Source organism: Chroicocephalus ridibundus, chromosome 2 (assembly GCF_963924245.1).
Source record: "Chroicocephalus ridibundus chromosome 2, bChrRid1.1, whole genome shotgun sequence".
Taxonomy (NCBI): domain Eukaryota; kingdom Metazoa; phylum Chordata; class Aves; order Charadriiformes; family Laridae; genus Chroicocephalus; species Chroicocephalus ridibundus.
The window spans coordinates 91040611-91054415 of record NC_086285.1 but is presented as its reverse complement, the minus strand read 5'-3'; the positions used below and the strand labels follow the sequence as shown (position 1 = coordinate 91054415).

At 43.0% G+C, this 13805-nt stretch overlaps 1 protein-coding gene across 1 annotated transcript in view; it reads right to left on the bottom strand.

The window, feature by feature from the left end:
- The window catches only part of DAP (death associated protein), a 56544-nt gene extending 43707 nt beyond the window's left edge, over window positions 1–12837 (bottom strand). Inside the window, exons 1-2 of the mRNA XM_063326152.1 lie at window positions 12672–12837; window positions 5698–5794 (exon numbers count right to left, since the gene is read on the bottom strand). Coding sequence (XP_063182222.1) covers window positions 5698–5794; window positions 12672–12726 — 152 coding nt within the window. The 5' untranslated portion in view covers window positions 12727–12837. The remainder of the gene's footprint in view (window positions 1–5697; window positions 5795–12671) is intronic.
- Between the last annotated feature and the right edge of the window lie 968 nt (window positions 12838–13805).

The following is a 13805-nucleotide window of genomic DNA, read 5'->3' as shown; positions in this document are numbered from 1 at the left end:
TTAAGCCAACACTTAAGCGCAAAAAGGAGAATCACTCAATCCTCTACCTGCCAAAGTTGCTTATTTTCTCTCCAAAAACTTAATCAGAAGATGTCCCAACCTGTCTCTTTCTTTTAACCTTAAATATTCACCATGCCGAGTCAATGCCTGCTTGCTTTTCCAATATTTTGTTTTATAGATGCATGAACACAGGTAAAGAGGTCTTCTTTCAGCCTTATGTTGGTGAACTACATGGGAGAAGCACTAACGGGCTATTCACCCTGACCCTGATGATTTGGTTTCCATGTTTGCCAAGCTGTAATGTATCTCACTTTTTTCTTTTTTTAGCTTAGAACTCCCAAGATTTCCCTCTGTCAAACACCTGTTGACTCCACAACAGACATCAGAACTAACTGGACTGAAACATCTTCATCCGTGACAGAAACTACCTCCTACGGGACTTGTGTGCAAGCGAGCTGAACACCGGACATCATTTAGCAGGTCTTCACTGAAGGGCAGCTATTCCCAAGTGAAAGGGTCAGGACTTTGACTTCACAGTTCCTGCCCCTGCTAAATAGCCAGAATGACAGGGTGAAATACAAGGAAGAGAAACAGTTTGAAGCATTTCCATATTTAGGGTGTAAATAAACATATAAAACTGCTCTAATGGCCTAGTTGTATAATCTACTGGCACAATTTAAAAAAATGTAAAGAAGTTTGGACAACTCAGGTTATTACAAGGCAAAAATTAATTACATTTCCGTGACAGCAAAATCTTCAGTGGCAAATGAAAAAAAGAAATCATGCCTGTAGCGTAGTTCTTGGTAGTTGCAACAGAGCAAAGTGAGGGAAAGGAAAAACAAATTTACTCTGGAATGAAAGTATCTACTCGCCAGCCTGACTTTTTGAGATTTCTACCACACTTCTAGAAGAAAAAAAAGCAGGCGCAGCTTAACTAGTGCATTCAGACTTAATAAGTAACACAGAGATACCTGAAGGATGACAGGGGCCTTCAACAACTCCTCTCTCGCCACGGAACTGCCTAAGTACTGAGAGCAGCTTTTTGACATACGGACACCCATATGCTTCATTAGCATCATTTTGCTTTTGAGTCACCACATTCTAAATTATCCTCTTAATTTTTTTTTCTTTTTCTTTTGCCCAATGAATACAGCTAAGGCAAATATCCACATCCTAAACTGAATTAAAATCCAGGCTGCATAATTTGTTCTTTCTGGAGCTAATGGAAAAGTCAGAGATAATGCTGGATTCACAATCTCCAGGTAAGTTTAAGATACAAAACACACACAATTTACAATGTATACTCAGAAACCACTCTACTACATTTATATTCAGTAATTAAATCACTCTAATTATCCACTTTGTTTCAGAAATATAACAAAAGAGAAGGAAAGAGTCTTTAGACATGAAAGCCTTTGCAGTTTACCCTGTCTGTTAGAAAACAAAATGAGCCAGATATTTGCTTTAATTTTTTTTTTAAATCCAGATGCTAAGACATAATCATAGTTTCTTCTTGAGGTCCCAGACTGACAATTAATGAAGCTCTTGTGCAAAACTGAACGAGCAGCTCTTACTTCAAATTACCTGTCTTTCAGGAGCATTTATAATGGCTAGAGTCAGATGCTGGCACAGGAGTGACTGCGATACTGCAAATCTCAGTTAAACATGCATCCTAATAAAGCCCAGGACTATGAGTAGCCTACTTATTCCAAGTACTTTCTACGACAACATACGGTCCTGAAAAATGATGGTTTCTATTCATAACCCTACTTCTAATTATATGTTTCCCCTTCATCTAACATCACAAAAAAACCCCAAAAAACCACAAAACCACACACCTTCCGGCAGCAATCAGTATGACTGACAATCAATCAAAACTGCAACCATATCCAAAAAAACCCAATTCAAGTCTTAAGCAATGAGAAAAACATAAGAAAATCAATAACAGATCAGACCAGACATTCATCCAGCCAGTATCCTCTCTCCAACCCAGCTGACCAAAATCACTGTTGCTCTGAAGAACACGTGGGCTGAGGACCCCAACTTACAGTCAAGTTTACCACTGACATCTTGACCATAACAGTGCCGCTATCTTTGGCTGCCCCACACATTTTTTTAGTTTACCTAAACCAAATGACACAATCCCTCCCTTCTTTCATTGAGTCTTCTCCATATAATAATATCCAGCCATTCCTCTTTAAGTAAAACTATAGTAATACCAGACATATAAAATTATTCCCATTCCCATTCAAGGTTGAGAACTGCCTTGTGGGAAAAGTTTAAATTTGTATAAAATCATCTTACCACATATTGTTTTAAGGGAACACAAATCACCATTATGACAAGTTAGTCTACCATTTCATGAAATGGCAGGCTGTCATAACAATTTTATTTTAGGAACCAGAAGTGAATAAAATACTTTGCAGAGTAAATTACAGTAACTGGATTGCAAGTTGCTAAACAACTAAGAAAAAGAAATGTCAAAGGAGATATACCTGGTGAATGTTACTGTAAAGTCACCTTTATCACAGCACAGTTAGCTACTTCAGGGGTATTTACCTGTATCAGCTTTGTTTACATTAAGACTAGAAACACTGACCCAATGTCTTTTTCTGCTAGCATGCTGCAAAAGCAATGCCAGCTGTCTCTGAAGCCACAGATACTTCCATGAACACTAGCTGAAAGCCTTCTTGCTGAACAGCTGCTCAGATTCATGCCACCATGGGGAAGACACATGCTCTCAGAGCTCCCAGGGAACTCCAGGAGACATCAAAAATCTTCTGCCTCTATTTACTGCCAATTCCACTAATCTGTCCTCAACTAAGCCTACAATGAGATTTAAAATAATCACTCAATCATCCCAGCCTCCCTCTTCACACACACTCAGATTACTCTTCTTCTTTTCTCTCACATCACTGTCAGCTGCCCATATCACCTGATAAGAATTGCCTGAAGGGCTGTTTGCTTCTTTTGACTTTGAATGCAATAAGGAGTAGAGATTGCATCATATCCACGATACTACCTTAATGAGGCAAAGACTAAAAACATGAGAGTAGAAACTCAGAAACACAGATGTCTTTGCATCAGCTTAGCAAAGGGACATAAAATACCTGCCAGCAAAAACAAAAAAGTACACATATATTGGTGCCGGAGAACACAGAACAGAACACTAGTGGCCTCTTCTCCCCCTCCTGATAAACCTGTCCCCATCTCCTGACAAATTTCCCTCCACAGGCACCAGAAATCCCGATGTTTTAAAAGGGCACCATGAATCACCGGGAGCATACATAGAAACTCCAGGGGACTGCACCTTCCAGCACAAAAGCGGCTGATGTACTGCAAATGTAATTTAATTTTGCCAAGCAACAACTTTATGTACTATGGCCTGTGGAGTTTGCTCATTCTGTCTATGGCTAAATAACTTCTTGCTCACATCTATAGCTTGTACAGCCACCAGCTGCAGAAGTATTCCCACGGGAGCCTACGAGAGGCACATTAAACTGTTTCCTTCGTAGAGGCAAAGGTTTCCCAGTTCTACCAGGAAAACAGCTTCTCTTAGACTTTTAAACCAACTTACAGTTTTGGTTTATAATTCTTGCTGGTTCCCATCTAACTATGCTCCTTAAGTCCCTCCTGCCTCTTTCTTTCTCAAGAGGATTAAATCAAAGAAATAAAGAGTTCAGACCAATGCTTTTTGTATTAATATACAGGCTCAAGAATCACTGTACGCACAAGTGCCTAATAGGGACTGATAATATATCCTCTACAAGAAAACCACAGAGGAGAGCGCACTCTCTCTGTGCGTATTTTGAAAATAAACCAATCAGGTGGCCAAGGGAATGAATTTTGAGGTGCAACAGCTAACTATTCTCTAGTTAACAAGGTACCTCTAGAGGTCATTAAACTTTCTCCTCTGCCTTTAAGGCATAAAAATTGCTCCCGGCCCTGCTTTACAATATTAATATACAGTGTGTATTTTGTCAGCATCTTAAGATTAGGAGTGCATTCCTCCCGATTGTTCTGTTGGCCAGGCATTGTTTTGCACCGTGGACTGATCTCCTGACCTGGGCACCTGATGCAGACTCCTTGCAGATGAAGCTGAACTGGAACATGCAGTCCAAGGAGACACCTAACACCCACCAGCTAGGGTTTGTCCTTCAGTTCAGAAGGCCAAACTAAGTAATTTCCAAAACACACACACAGTGTGAACACAAAGTCCTCAGCACCAGCTGTTTCCCCCTACAGATATGCTTCTGCTGTGCCGCTGCACTTGCTAAAGCAGACACAGCTACAAATACCAAGGTTAAATTTTAACTTCTCTCTACATTCTTTGAGCAAGAGGTGAAAATTATAATCTTGTTTGAAGAAAGGAATAAATCAGATAGCTACATTGTAACAGAAGTTTAGATCTGTGAACAGGCATAAGAAGTCATTCTTATTTGGATCCTAATGAGATTCTCTCGCCACGAGGTTGGCATGCCAAGGAAATGCAAGAATAAGCAGGTATATAACACACCTTAAATAAAAGGATGTATCCCCAAGCAAGGTTTAAATTAACCACAAGATGTGATTTCTTCCTTTGGACAACACCTGAATGCAATAAAAACTCTGTTCCAACTTACATTCCACTAAACAGAAATAAAAGATGACCAATTTCCTTGATGAATAAACGGCATAAAGTTTTGCTTTCCTGCCTTTCATTTGAATACATTAATTAAAATTACTTTTCCCTTCTCATAATCATGTTTCCTAGTCAAGTTATGATTTAGTAAATAAACGTTTGTTCTTATTTACACAGACATTTTCACAATGCCTATTTATTAACCTTGTTTTACATGTAAAATAAACATGATATAAGTCGGTCAACTTACCAAAGCACGAGAATGGCTCTCTAGTTTGTTTTGTTATTTTTTACCTTGGGCAAATAGCAAGGACAAACCCATGCAATAAGCTAGTACATAAGGATTTCAGGTAAATATAGTCTTGGCCACAAAGAAAAACAGCTAGCCAAGGAAAGCAGCACAAAACCAGGTGGGTTTTGTACGAACAGAAATACAGCAACAGTCCATCGAACCTCCCTGGTTTCATCTCTACACAGCGGTTACTAACAGTTTTAAGCCGATTTATTACTCTACAGTAATGACCGTCTGTTTTGGTATCCTCCACCAGTAAAACTGCTAAATTCCCACCTAAAATAAAAGCAGATACTATTAATAGTATTTATTTTTAGTTGTCTTAAAAAGCACCATATTGTCAAATACCTCACAGAGACCTCACAGAGACAGGAACATGGGCCAAAGGGTAGAAAGAATCACACCCAGCACACAGCAAGATGACCTCATATGCAGATTGACAACCTAATGCTTCTGAGCAAATGTGCCTAACCTCTATATTTCTGCACAGTGTGAAATGATGTTGAGAGATTTTAAGGCAGCTATTGTCTTACTTGAACTGTATTTTTTTCTCTAACCTTCTCTTACCGGGCAGGATCATTCAAAGGAAGCTCAGCAAGGCAAAAATTCACAAATTCCACAATTCTCTTGAAGGAGCACATAACTTGCTACCGCTTTAAATCAATTTTATCATACAAAAACAACTGTATCTTTGGTGTGCTATCCACCAGGAAAACAAAACTGGTGATAAGGTTCAAGGTGCTGGAAATTCGCTGTCACACATGCACTGAATCAAAATGCTCACCTGCTGGTTTCCCAGTCTTGGTCATCCTTGTCTTTTTCTTCTTTGGCATCAGAATTGTGTGGGTGTTTCTGCACAATCCGCATCCCACCAGCTTTCACTAAAATGAAAATTAGATAGACACAACAAACCTCAGTCAAATCAGCGTAAGTGAAGAATGTTTTAAGGATGAGTCTCCCTGCCCTTCCCTCCATTGGGAACTATTTTACAGAACTATTTTACAGACTAGTTTTTACAGAATTATTTTACCATTTTACAGAATAGTTTCATAGCAATCACAGTTTGAAAAAGGGGCCAAATTGTTTAAAAGTGGCAAGTGTGAGGAACAGCTGCTTCAGGACTGCATCTGCCATTCTCTTTCACGTCATGCCATCTTTGCTCATCCTGAGACATTGCAGCCCATTTTACCACTCGCTTCCAATACCATTTTGGAAAACTCAACTCTATTTTAACTTTCCTCCACCCATGCAAACTTGCAGCAGTCAGAAGAAGAAATGGAGGCGATGGCTTGCATAACACTATGCCAAAGGCCACAAACATGAATGTTAAACACTCCCATAAAACAAGAAGGGATGAAGAACCTCACTTGTCATTTCAAGTTAAAAACTACAGGTATAATAACAGCATTTATACAAAGAAGTACTTAATGAACTATATAATAAAAAGCAAAGGTTAGGAGGACTCTTAACTTGCATTTAGAACAGAGCTTTTTGTTTTGCAAAACATAAGCGTTTACCATGTTTCAAATCCTTGTCATGATTTAGTTGTAGAAATTATGCAAACATGAAAGCATCCCTTTGAAACACCAAACAAAGCAAATCCACTTGTGTTCATCGTTTATCCCCTCCAAAGCGAAATATAAAATAAGAACCAAGCCAGGCCTAACACTGCAGCTACTAAGCAGAGCAACAGGCAGGCTGTTCTTAATCTGCTTTCTGGTTTAAAATTATTTTTTTTTTCTTCAACCACCGCCACACACGCTTACAGGACATCACAAGGCAAGACAATGCATCTCATTAGCTAATTGGATGGGTTACACTGCTATCAGTAACCACATCAGAAAACCACTATAGCAGTCAGGAGACAATGAAACCACCTACAGGCATGTTGGTTTGTGTTTCACATGGCCGTGACACAGTAAGTCCGTGGACAGCCTTGGCAGAGATGTCACAGCCCAAGCAAGCACGGTGCCAGAGCCAGCAGGATGCTGGAACTAGCCTCATATGGAGCCGAAGGGACTTGCCATGGCGGCGAGGGCAGGCTGGGCTTCTGAGAGCCCTCCAGTGCCCAGGCAGAGAGGGATCAGGGCAGCCCACAGCAGTTTGATGCTAATCCCTGAAGCAGGTTTCAGTCCCAGTTCTTAACCAGGACAGCAATGGAAAGGACACTCCTGCGCATACATTTGACATGTGAAGTGTTCAAGGCCAGGCTGGATGGGGCTTTGAGCAGCCTGGTCTAGTGGGAAGTGTCCCTGCCCATAGCAGGGGGTTAGAACTAGATGATCTTTCAGGTCCCTTCCAATCCGAACCATTCTGTGATTTTATGACAGCCTGGGTGAAGGCAAGCTGTAAAGAGAAAGTGACCTGCCCAAGGAGAAAGTGACAGCTCTTCTTTGGCCCTGGGATTTTTTTCAATAGATTTTAAGCTTTGTGTAATATTTGAAAGATAAATTTCTGATTCAATAAAGAACATTAACTAGACGGCAAATCAACAGACAAAATCAAAGAAATAGGTTTTAGAACCTTATCATGCATTAAAAAACCCCAAACACTAACCATTTTGTGTTCTCTCTCCAGCATAAAACTTACAGTACTGAAACTGGTGAGAGGTGTTTCACATGGGAAAGAAAAGACAGAAAGGTTAGGCAATGAAGAACTGTAGTTTTAAAAATGAAACAAAAATTAAAATTCCTGTTAATTTTCCTTGATGCAAACTCCTTAGAAATTTAAGTTTGTTTGCAAAAGCAAACACTCTTGAGTTCTGTCAAGTGCTGTCTTCTAACACCTCAGTTAATCAAAGAGATTGGTATGTTTTATTTACATTAATTTATAAATTTAACATCATTGCACAATCAGTTCTTATTAGTTCCCTTTCAAATTACTCTTTGTGGAAGATGCTGTCTCCACAGCAACATCTGACAGGTTACAAACAGCACTTCTGAACAACACACACAGGCTTCCACATTCTTCAACATCGAATAGAAAAATAAAGAAAACAATACCTGAAGATTTAGTGCTAATTTAGGTGGTCTAAAATATCTCTCCTCCCATATCGTGTATCATCAGGCCACCAGCCACTTGTTTTCTCTTTATCTGTCACTGGCAAAGATATGCAGCTAACACTTTACAAAAGTAAATAACCAGACAATTAAAAGACATAATAGTGACTGACCAATAAAGTAATTTAGTAATTTTAGTAATCTGATTTTTTGCACTAATTTCAACAGGCATAATACAGACAGCTAAAAGTACATTGGTGCATAATTGAACAATCTTTAGTAACCCAGGGTTACTGTGCAGATCTGGGAAATCGAAAGAAAAATCCAGCAAACAACTGCAGTAATAATGTGTATTTCTGAGATGAAAAGTGAAATAATTAGATCAGCGTCCTGAACATATAGCTGATGTACATCTCTGCCACCCATGACACAACATGCTCATACCCAATCTAGTTTCAAGAGATTTAGCTTAAGAGGAGAAATACCCTTGCAACATACTCTGCTTTCTCTTCAGATCGTATAAGTCTTTCTGTGATAATTCACCTTCCTTTTCAAAAGGTTTCAACCAAGCTACACATCAGGGTTAGACGGAGAGAAGAAGTGATGATTACATCCGCCAACCTAAGAAAAACCCACTCCATTTGTGAGATTTTCTTGGGACTCACGAGGATTCATCTACTTCTTACTCGCCTAGCATTTACTACATAAATTGACAGATGCTTACCATGGTGATTTTGTCACTTAAAAGTCATTCTTAAAAAACTGAGAGCCCAGATTTCCTTATAGTAAAACGTGCAGAGAGAGGATTTAAATAACTGATAAACCACCTTCCAGAATGCTGCCAGAAATCAGTACCCAGAAGAGGACGGTGTCAATGACATGGTGTCGGGATTAGGAAGAAAGCCATCCCCATGCAGAAGAGGGACCTCAGGCTGCAGTTGCCCAGGAAAGGTCTGGTGGGACCTGTGCTAAGGCAGGAGGGGACCAGGAACGGCTCCCCATGGTGGTGGTGGCCAAGAGGCTACCAGCCTTTGAAGTGTGAAATAGAGAGGGGACCATCTGCCAGCATGCTCCAAGAAGAGCAACAGCTCAAGTCTGTTTGCCCCACTGCTGAATAAGAGCCGAATTTCACATTTAAATTTATTATCTGTCATGTTTCTCCCCCCCTGCCCTGAGAGGCACGCAGGACTGTCTTGTTTGTCCTGTGAATACCAGCCTGCGTTCCTCTTAAGGGTACGACTACTCCTTTCAGAAATGTATTAAACAACCTGTCTTAATCAATTACTACTCAAGATGATCTAGAATCGGTAAACATTCTCAGCCTATTTACCCATTTTTCTTTTTCCCCTCACTGCCGTGCTTCTTTCAGACTGCACCCAGTTTCCAAGACTGAATTCTGAAAAAAAATCCCACCGTGTCACAGCCATACCAAGCACCACCACAGCTCAGCGATGGCTCCGTCCCCAGCTCACTCGGGTGGCAGACCCGAGGCAGTCCTTCCTGGGGACACCTTCCAGCTCCACCCAAATTGCCCACTGGTCACAGCAACCGGACAGAAACTTTTAGAAATCCAGAGTATAACCAAGAGCTTTGGCAGCTCCCCTTTATCCTTGAGCATAGTATTAAATATTAATACAAAATTTATTTCTTATGTACTCTATAATAATGGATTCTATTACATTGATAAGATGTATGAAGAGCCAGGACCGAAGGAAACACAAAATACGCCATTCTGCAAGCTTAAGGGAGCATACATTAGTGTCTGACAAAACAAGAATGCAAGTAAGAGTTATTACATACCTTAATTTCACAGAAACCTTGGCTCAGAGCTGTATTTTTTAACGGAGGAAAAAGCACGTAACTATTTTCACAAACCTACTGTAAAGCTTCATAAATAAACTATTAACACAATTGCCTTGCTTTATTCCTCCACAGTATCTACTAGAAGAAATGAACAGCTAAAAGTATAATTATGTGGACCTCTACAGAGGACTGCAAGCTGTACAAACCTACTCAGCAACGCATTATAGATGCATTGATCTCACTTGCAGACGGATATTTAATAAAGCTGATGCTGGGGCCCTCTTAAGTTTCAGAAAGGAGTTCAAAGTAACTTTGTGCACCCTGTTACCAGCCTGAGGTCTTGAGGTTTCCTTCCATTGCATTATCCTTTGTCTTTTCAAGTGCTTTTCTTGTCATCTTTTCCCCCCTATGTGAAAGATCAATGCAGAGAGGAAGCTAACAGGCTGCACACAGTCAGTAAGCAAGGGCTAACAGCGCATATGAAAAACAATGGATTTGTCAATTCTGCTTTAATTTGATGATCCAAACCCTTCCTAACTTTTACGTGTCTAATTCATACTCAGTGGGGTAAAACACATCCGTAATTACAGGTAGGTCTTTATGCAACTGTATGCAGTAAAACCAGAGCTTTGAAGCTCCGTAAGTCAAAAAAGATTCCCTATTCACATTTTTGCCTTGCTAGGAATTTGCCTTGTTATTTATGAACACAATTCCACCTGTATTTATGTAGTCATCTTTTATTTATTTTTTTAGGAAATTTTTTACTTTCGTTTTATTAAAACTTGTTTGCAAACTGCCCTGTTGCATTATATTATTATTCAAGGAACTAAGCCAGCTTGAGATAGAGGATTAAAACCTATCTTCAGCCGCTATAGCCAGCACACTCACTGTGGATTTTCCAAGTGTTAAAGAGACCACAGGGCCACCTTCCTCTGCCAACCAGCTCAGAACCATCTTCTTGCAGAAATGACCTGAAGATACTGCCACACATTAGTTTTTTTCTGGCTTCAAAGACAGACTTGGTGATCGCCTTCCTTCCAAAGCTGAATTGGTGCATACTCACAAAAAGAAAAACCCTCAGTGATGCTAACGATCTTAAAGGGCACATAGCTGAAAAAGTTCTTCAGTTCATATGTGGATGCATGTTTTACAAAGGAAAAAAAAAAATAATACTGAAATACTCTGACAGCAAGGGAAACCTTGTACTGTACTCCAGGTGTACTTTTGCACTGTGCATTGCTAGTTTCTCATGTGGCGTACGGAGGCTCACTTCAGGTCTTTAAAAAATTACACTCATTTAAAAAGACAGGTTTTGAAGCAAAACTCTAAAACATGCAACAACATCAGAAGATATGGTGACGAAGCATCTAAATGAAAATATCCACCATTTATCCTTTGTTCCTATCCCATCGACGGTGCAGCAGGAAGACATAGCTAAACCATCCCAAGGTCTTAACCATCCCTTCACACTGAAGCTGAGGTTTATCTGACCTGAAAGCGAGCCAGCTCGAGGAGCTATGGCAGCAAAAGCTGTCGACATTGGGAAAGCTAGTTTGGTTTGGTTCCCCCAACCAGCTCACCAGGAGGTCAGTAAGAGCTGATGCCATGACAAGGGAGGCTGTAGAACGAGGACAACGCTGCTCAGCCAAGAGATCAGCTTAACTGTACTACTGGAACTGTATTTGCCATGCAAAGCAAAACCATTATTTCTCACTTCTATTATCTATTTAAAGGAATTTCAGGTCCTCATTATAAAGGGAGCAGAATTCAATTAGGGTTCACAAACTGTTTTCAAATTTAGCTTTAAATCTCATCAAGTGATTTGAACGTAATGCTAACCACCCTGTGAATTAAAAATTTCAGCATTTTTTGACTAAAACACTTAAAAAACCCCCAAACCCAACTATTCCACCAGGAAACACTAGAAGACACTTGAGAAGTTGCTGGTGCAGGGACTGAAGTTCCCTTTTTAAAGAAAACTGTAGTAAAGAAGACAAAAAACTAACAGTACGTGAAGGAAGAAGACAACATAGGGACTGTGAGCAGCTGAACCCCACCTGAGCCCCTGTCTATGGTGGGTGGCAGCTCAGTGCCCCACCAAAGGTGGGACACAGCTCCGACCTCGACCACGAGCAGTCAGCAGCGGGATGGAGGGTGCCGGAGCTCCTTCGCTGGGCAGCTGTACTTGCCCCCTACCCTGCCAGCCTCCAGAATCAAAGCCAGGAGCCTGCAGCCTGCTCCAGCACTCACTCGCACCGCAAGGCCCACGGGCAAAACGGACGCAGGGGAGGACCATGAATTCCCAGTTTGCCTGCTCACACCCTGCTGGCACAGTGCTGCCAACAAGCCAGGCTGGCTGTGAGGTGGTCCAGGTGGCTTCTTTCCCCTTCCCGCCTTTACCAGCCCCAGGCGGTGGCTTCGCAGGCCTCTACCGCCTTTCGAGGACTGGGGACACGCTCATGGACGAGGGGCGGTGAAGACAACACTGCCCTTCTCCCGGACCAGAAGCCGGAGATGCCAAACAGCACGAACCCAAGGAGGAACGTGTCTGAGACCAGGCAGCTCCCCGGGGGAGAGGGTGGCAGGGAGCATCTCCCCCCCCCGGTACCAGAGGGCCGGGAGAGCAGCAGGCAGAGAGGGGGACGGGGACCTCCCGGTGCCATAAAGCCGGACCAGGCGTCGCTCGGAGCAGAAGAGCTCGGGGAAACCCACCCGGCGTTCGCAACCACCCCTTCCTCCCCCGGGGCAACGGCGGCGGCGGGACCCGCCGGAGGCCGCCATCGCCCTCCTCAGCCGCGGGCAGCCCGCAAACCGGAGACTTGGCCGGGCCGGGCTCTCCCGGAGGCGTTGGGCCTCCCCCCGACACAGGCTGCTCAGACGCACCCCCCCCCCCCGCCCCGCAACGTCCCCGTGTCTGAGAAAAGAAGCGGAGAGACGGAAACCCCGGCGGCCGTACCAGCAGGAGGGTGTCCGGCCCGCGTCTCTGCTTTCTCTTTGGGAGGCGAAGACATTTTGGGACTGTGGTGGCACCGGGTGACGACCCCGACCGCCCTGCGCGGCGCTACACGGACGCGGCAACCCCTCCCGCCCTGTCAACGTGGCCGCCGGGACGCGCCCACCCGGGGGCGTGGAGGGGGGGGGGGGACGCGCCAGCCCACGGCATGGGGGGGGACGGACCGTGCCACGCCTCTCCGGGGGGGGTGGGCGGGGCCGCCGGACGGCGGCCCCGCCCACCCCCCCGGAGAGGCGTGGCACGGTCCGTCCCCCTCCCCCGTCCCCCGTCGAGGGGTGTGACAGCCTGGATTAGAATGAAAACATGACATTTTCAGTTAGTTTCGGTTTTCCCAGGTATTCTTCGGATTTCCCCGTGCTGGTTGCCGGAGCGGCTACGCATTCGTTGCTGTCGCAGGTCCACCCGCTGTTTACGGAATTGAAATCAAGGAAAACGTGCTTTGTGACGTTGAAAACCCCAGCAAGTTAATGCTTTTTTTTTTTTTTTTTTTTTTTAACCATCGGGTAATAATTTCGTACTCCGGTGCCAGGATTCGATGCGTGGAGGCGCGCTGGGAAGAAGCATTGCATCAATCAAAAACAGACTTTGGCTGTTCTCGCGAAAGCTGGCGACGTGTCTTAACCTTACGAGACTTTGCGTTGTCTTGAGGTTTGAGACACTCGTAACAATTTACTGTCGCTTAGACAACTGTTCTATCACGCAATGACCCCTCCCCACCTGGGAAGGGGAATTGGGGAAAAATAAAGAAGCGTGAGGGTTGAAATATGAATAGATTTAATAGGATAAGACTAAATAATTAACAACACTAAAGGACAAAATGAAATAATCAACATTAATAACACTAAAGAACTAGTATTGATCCCGATACCACTATAAAATGCACAAGGATTATACTCAGGCCATTCCATCAGCAGGGAGCTGTGCACTCCTGGCAGTGGACAGCAAATGTTGGACACTGCGAGTGCTGCGGCTTCGGGGGGAAGGGAAGGGCTCAGGGGTCCAGCACCGAGGCAAGGAGTTTCTCTGGACCACCGCCATCAAGGGAGAGAGAGCACTACGCAGCAAACTTTCTAATTT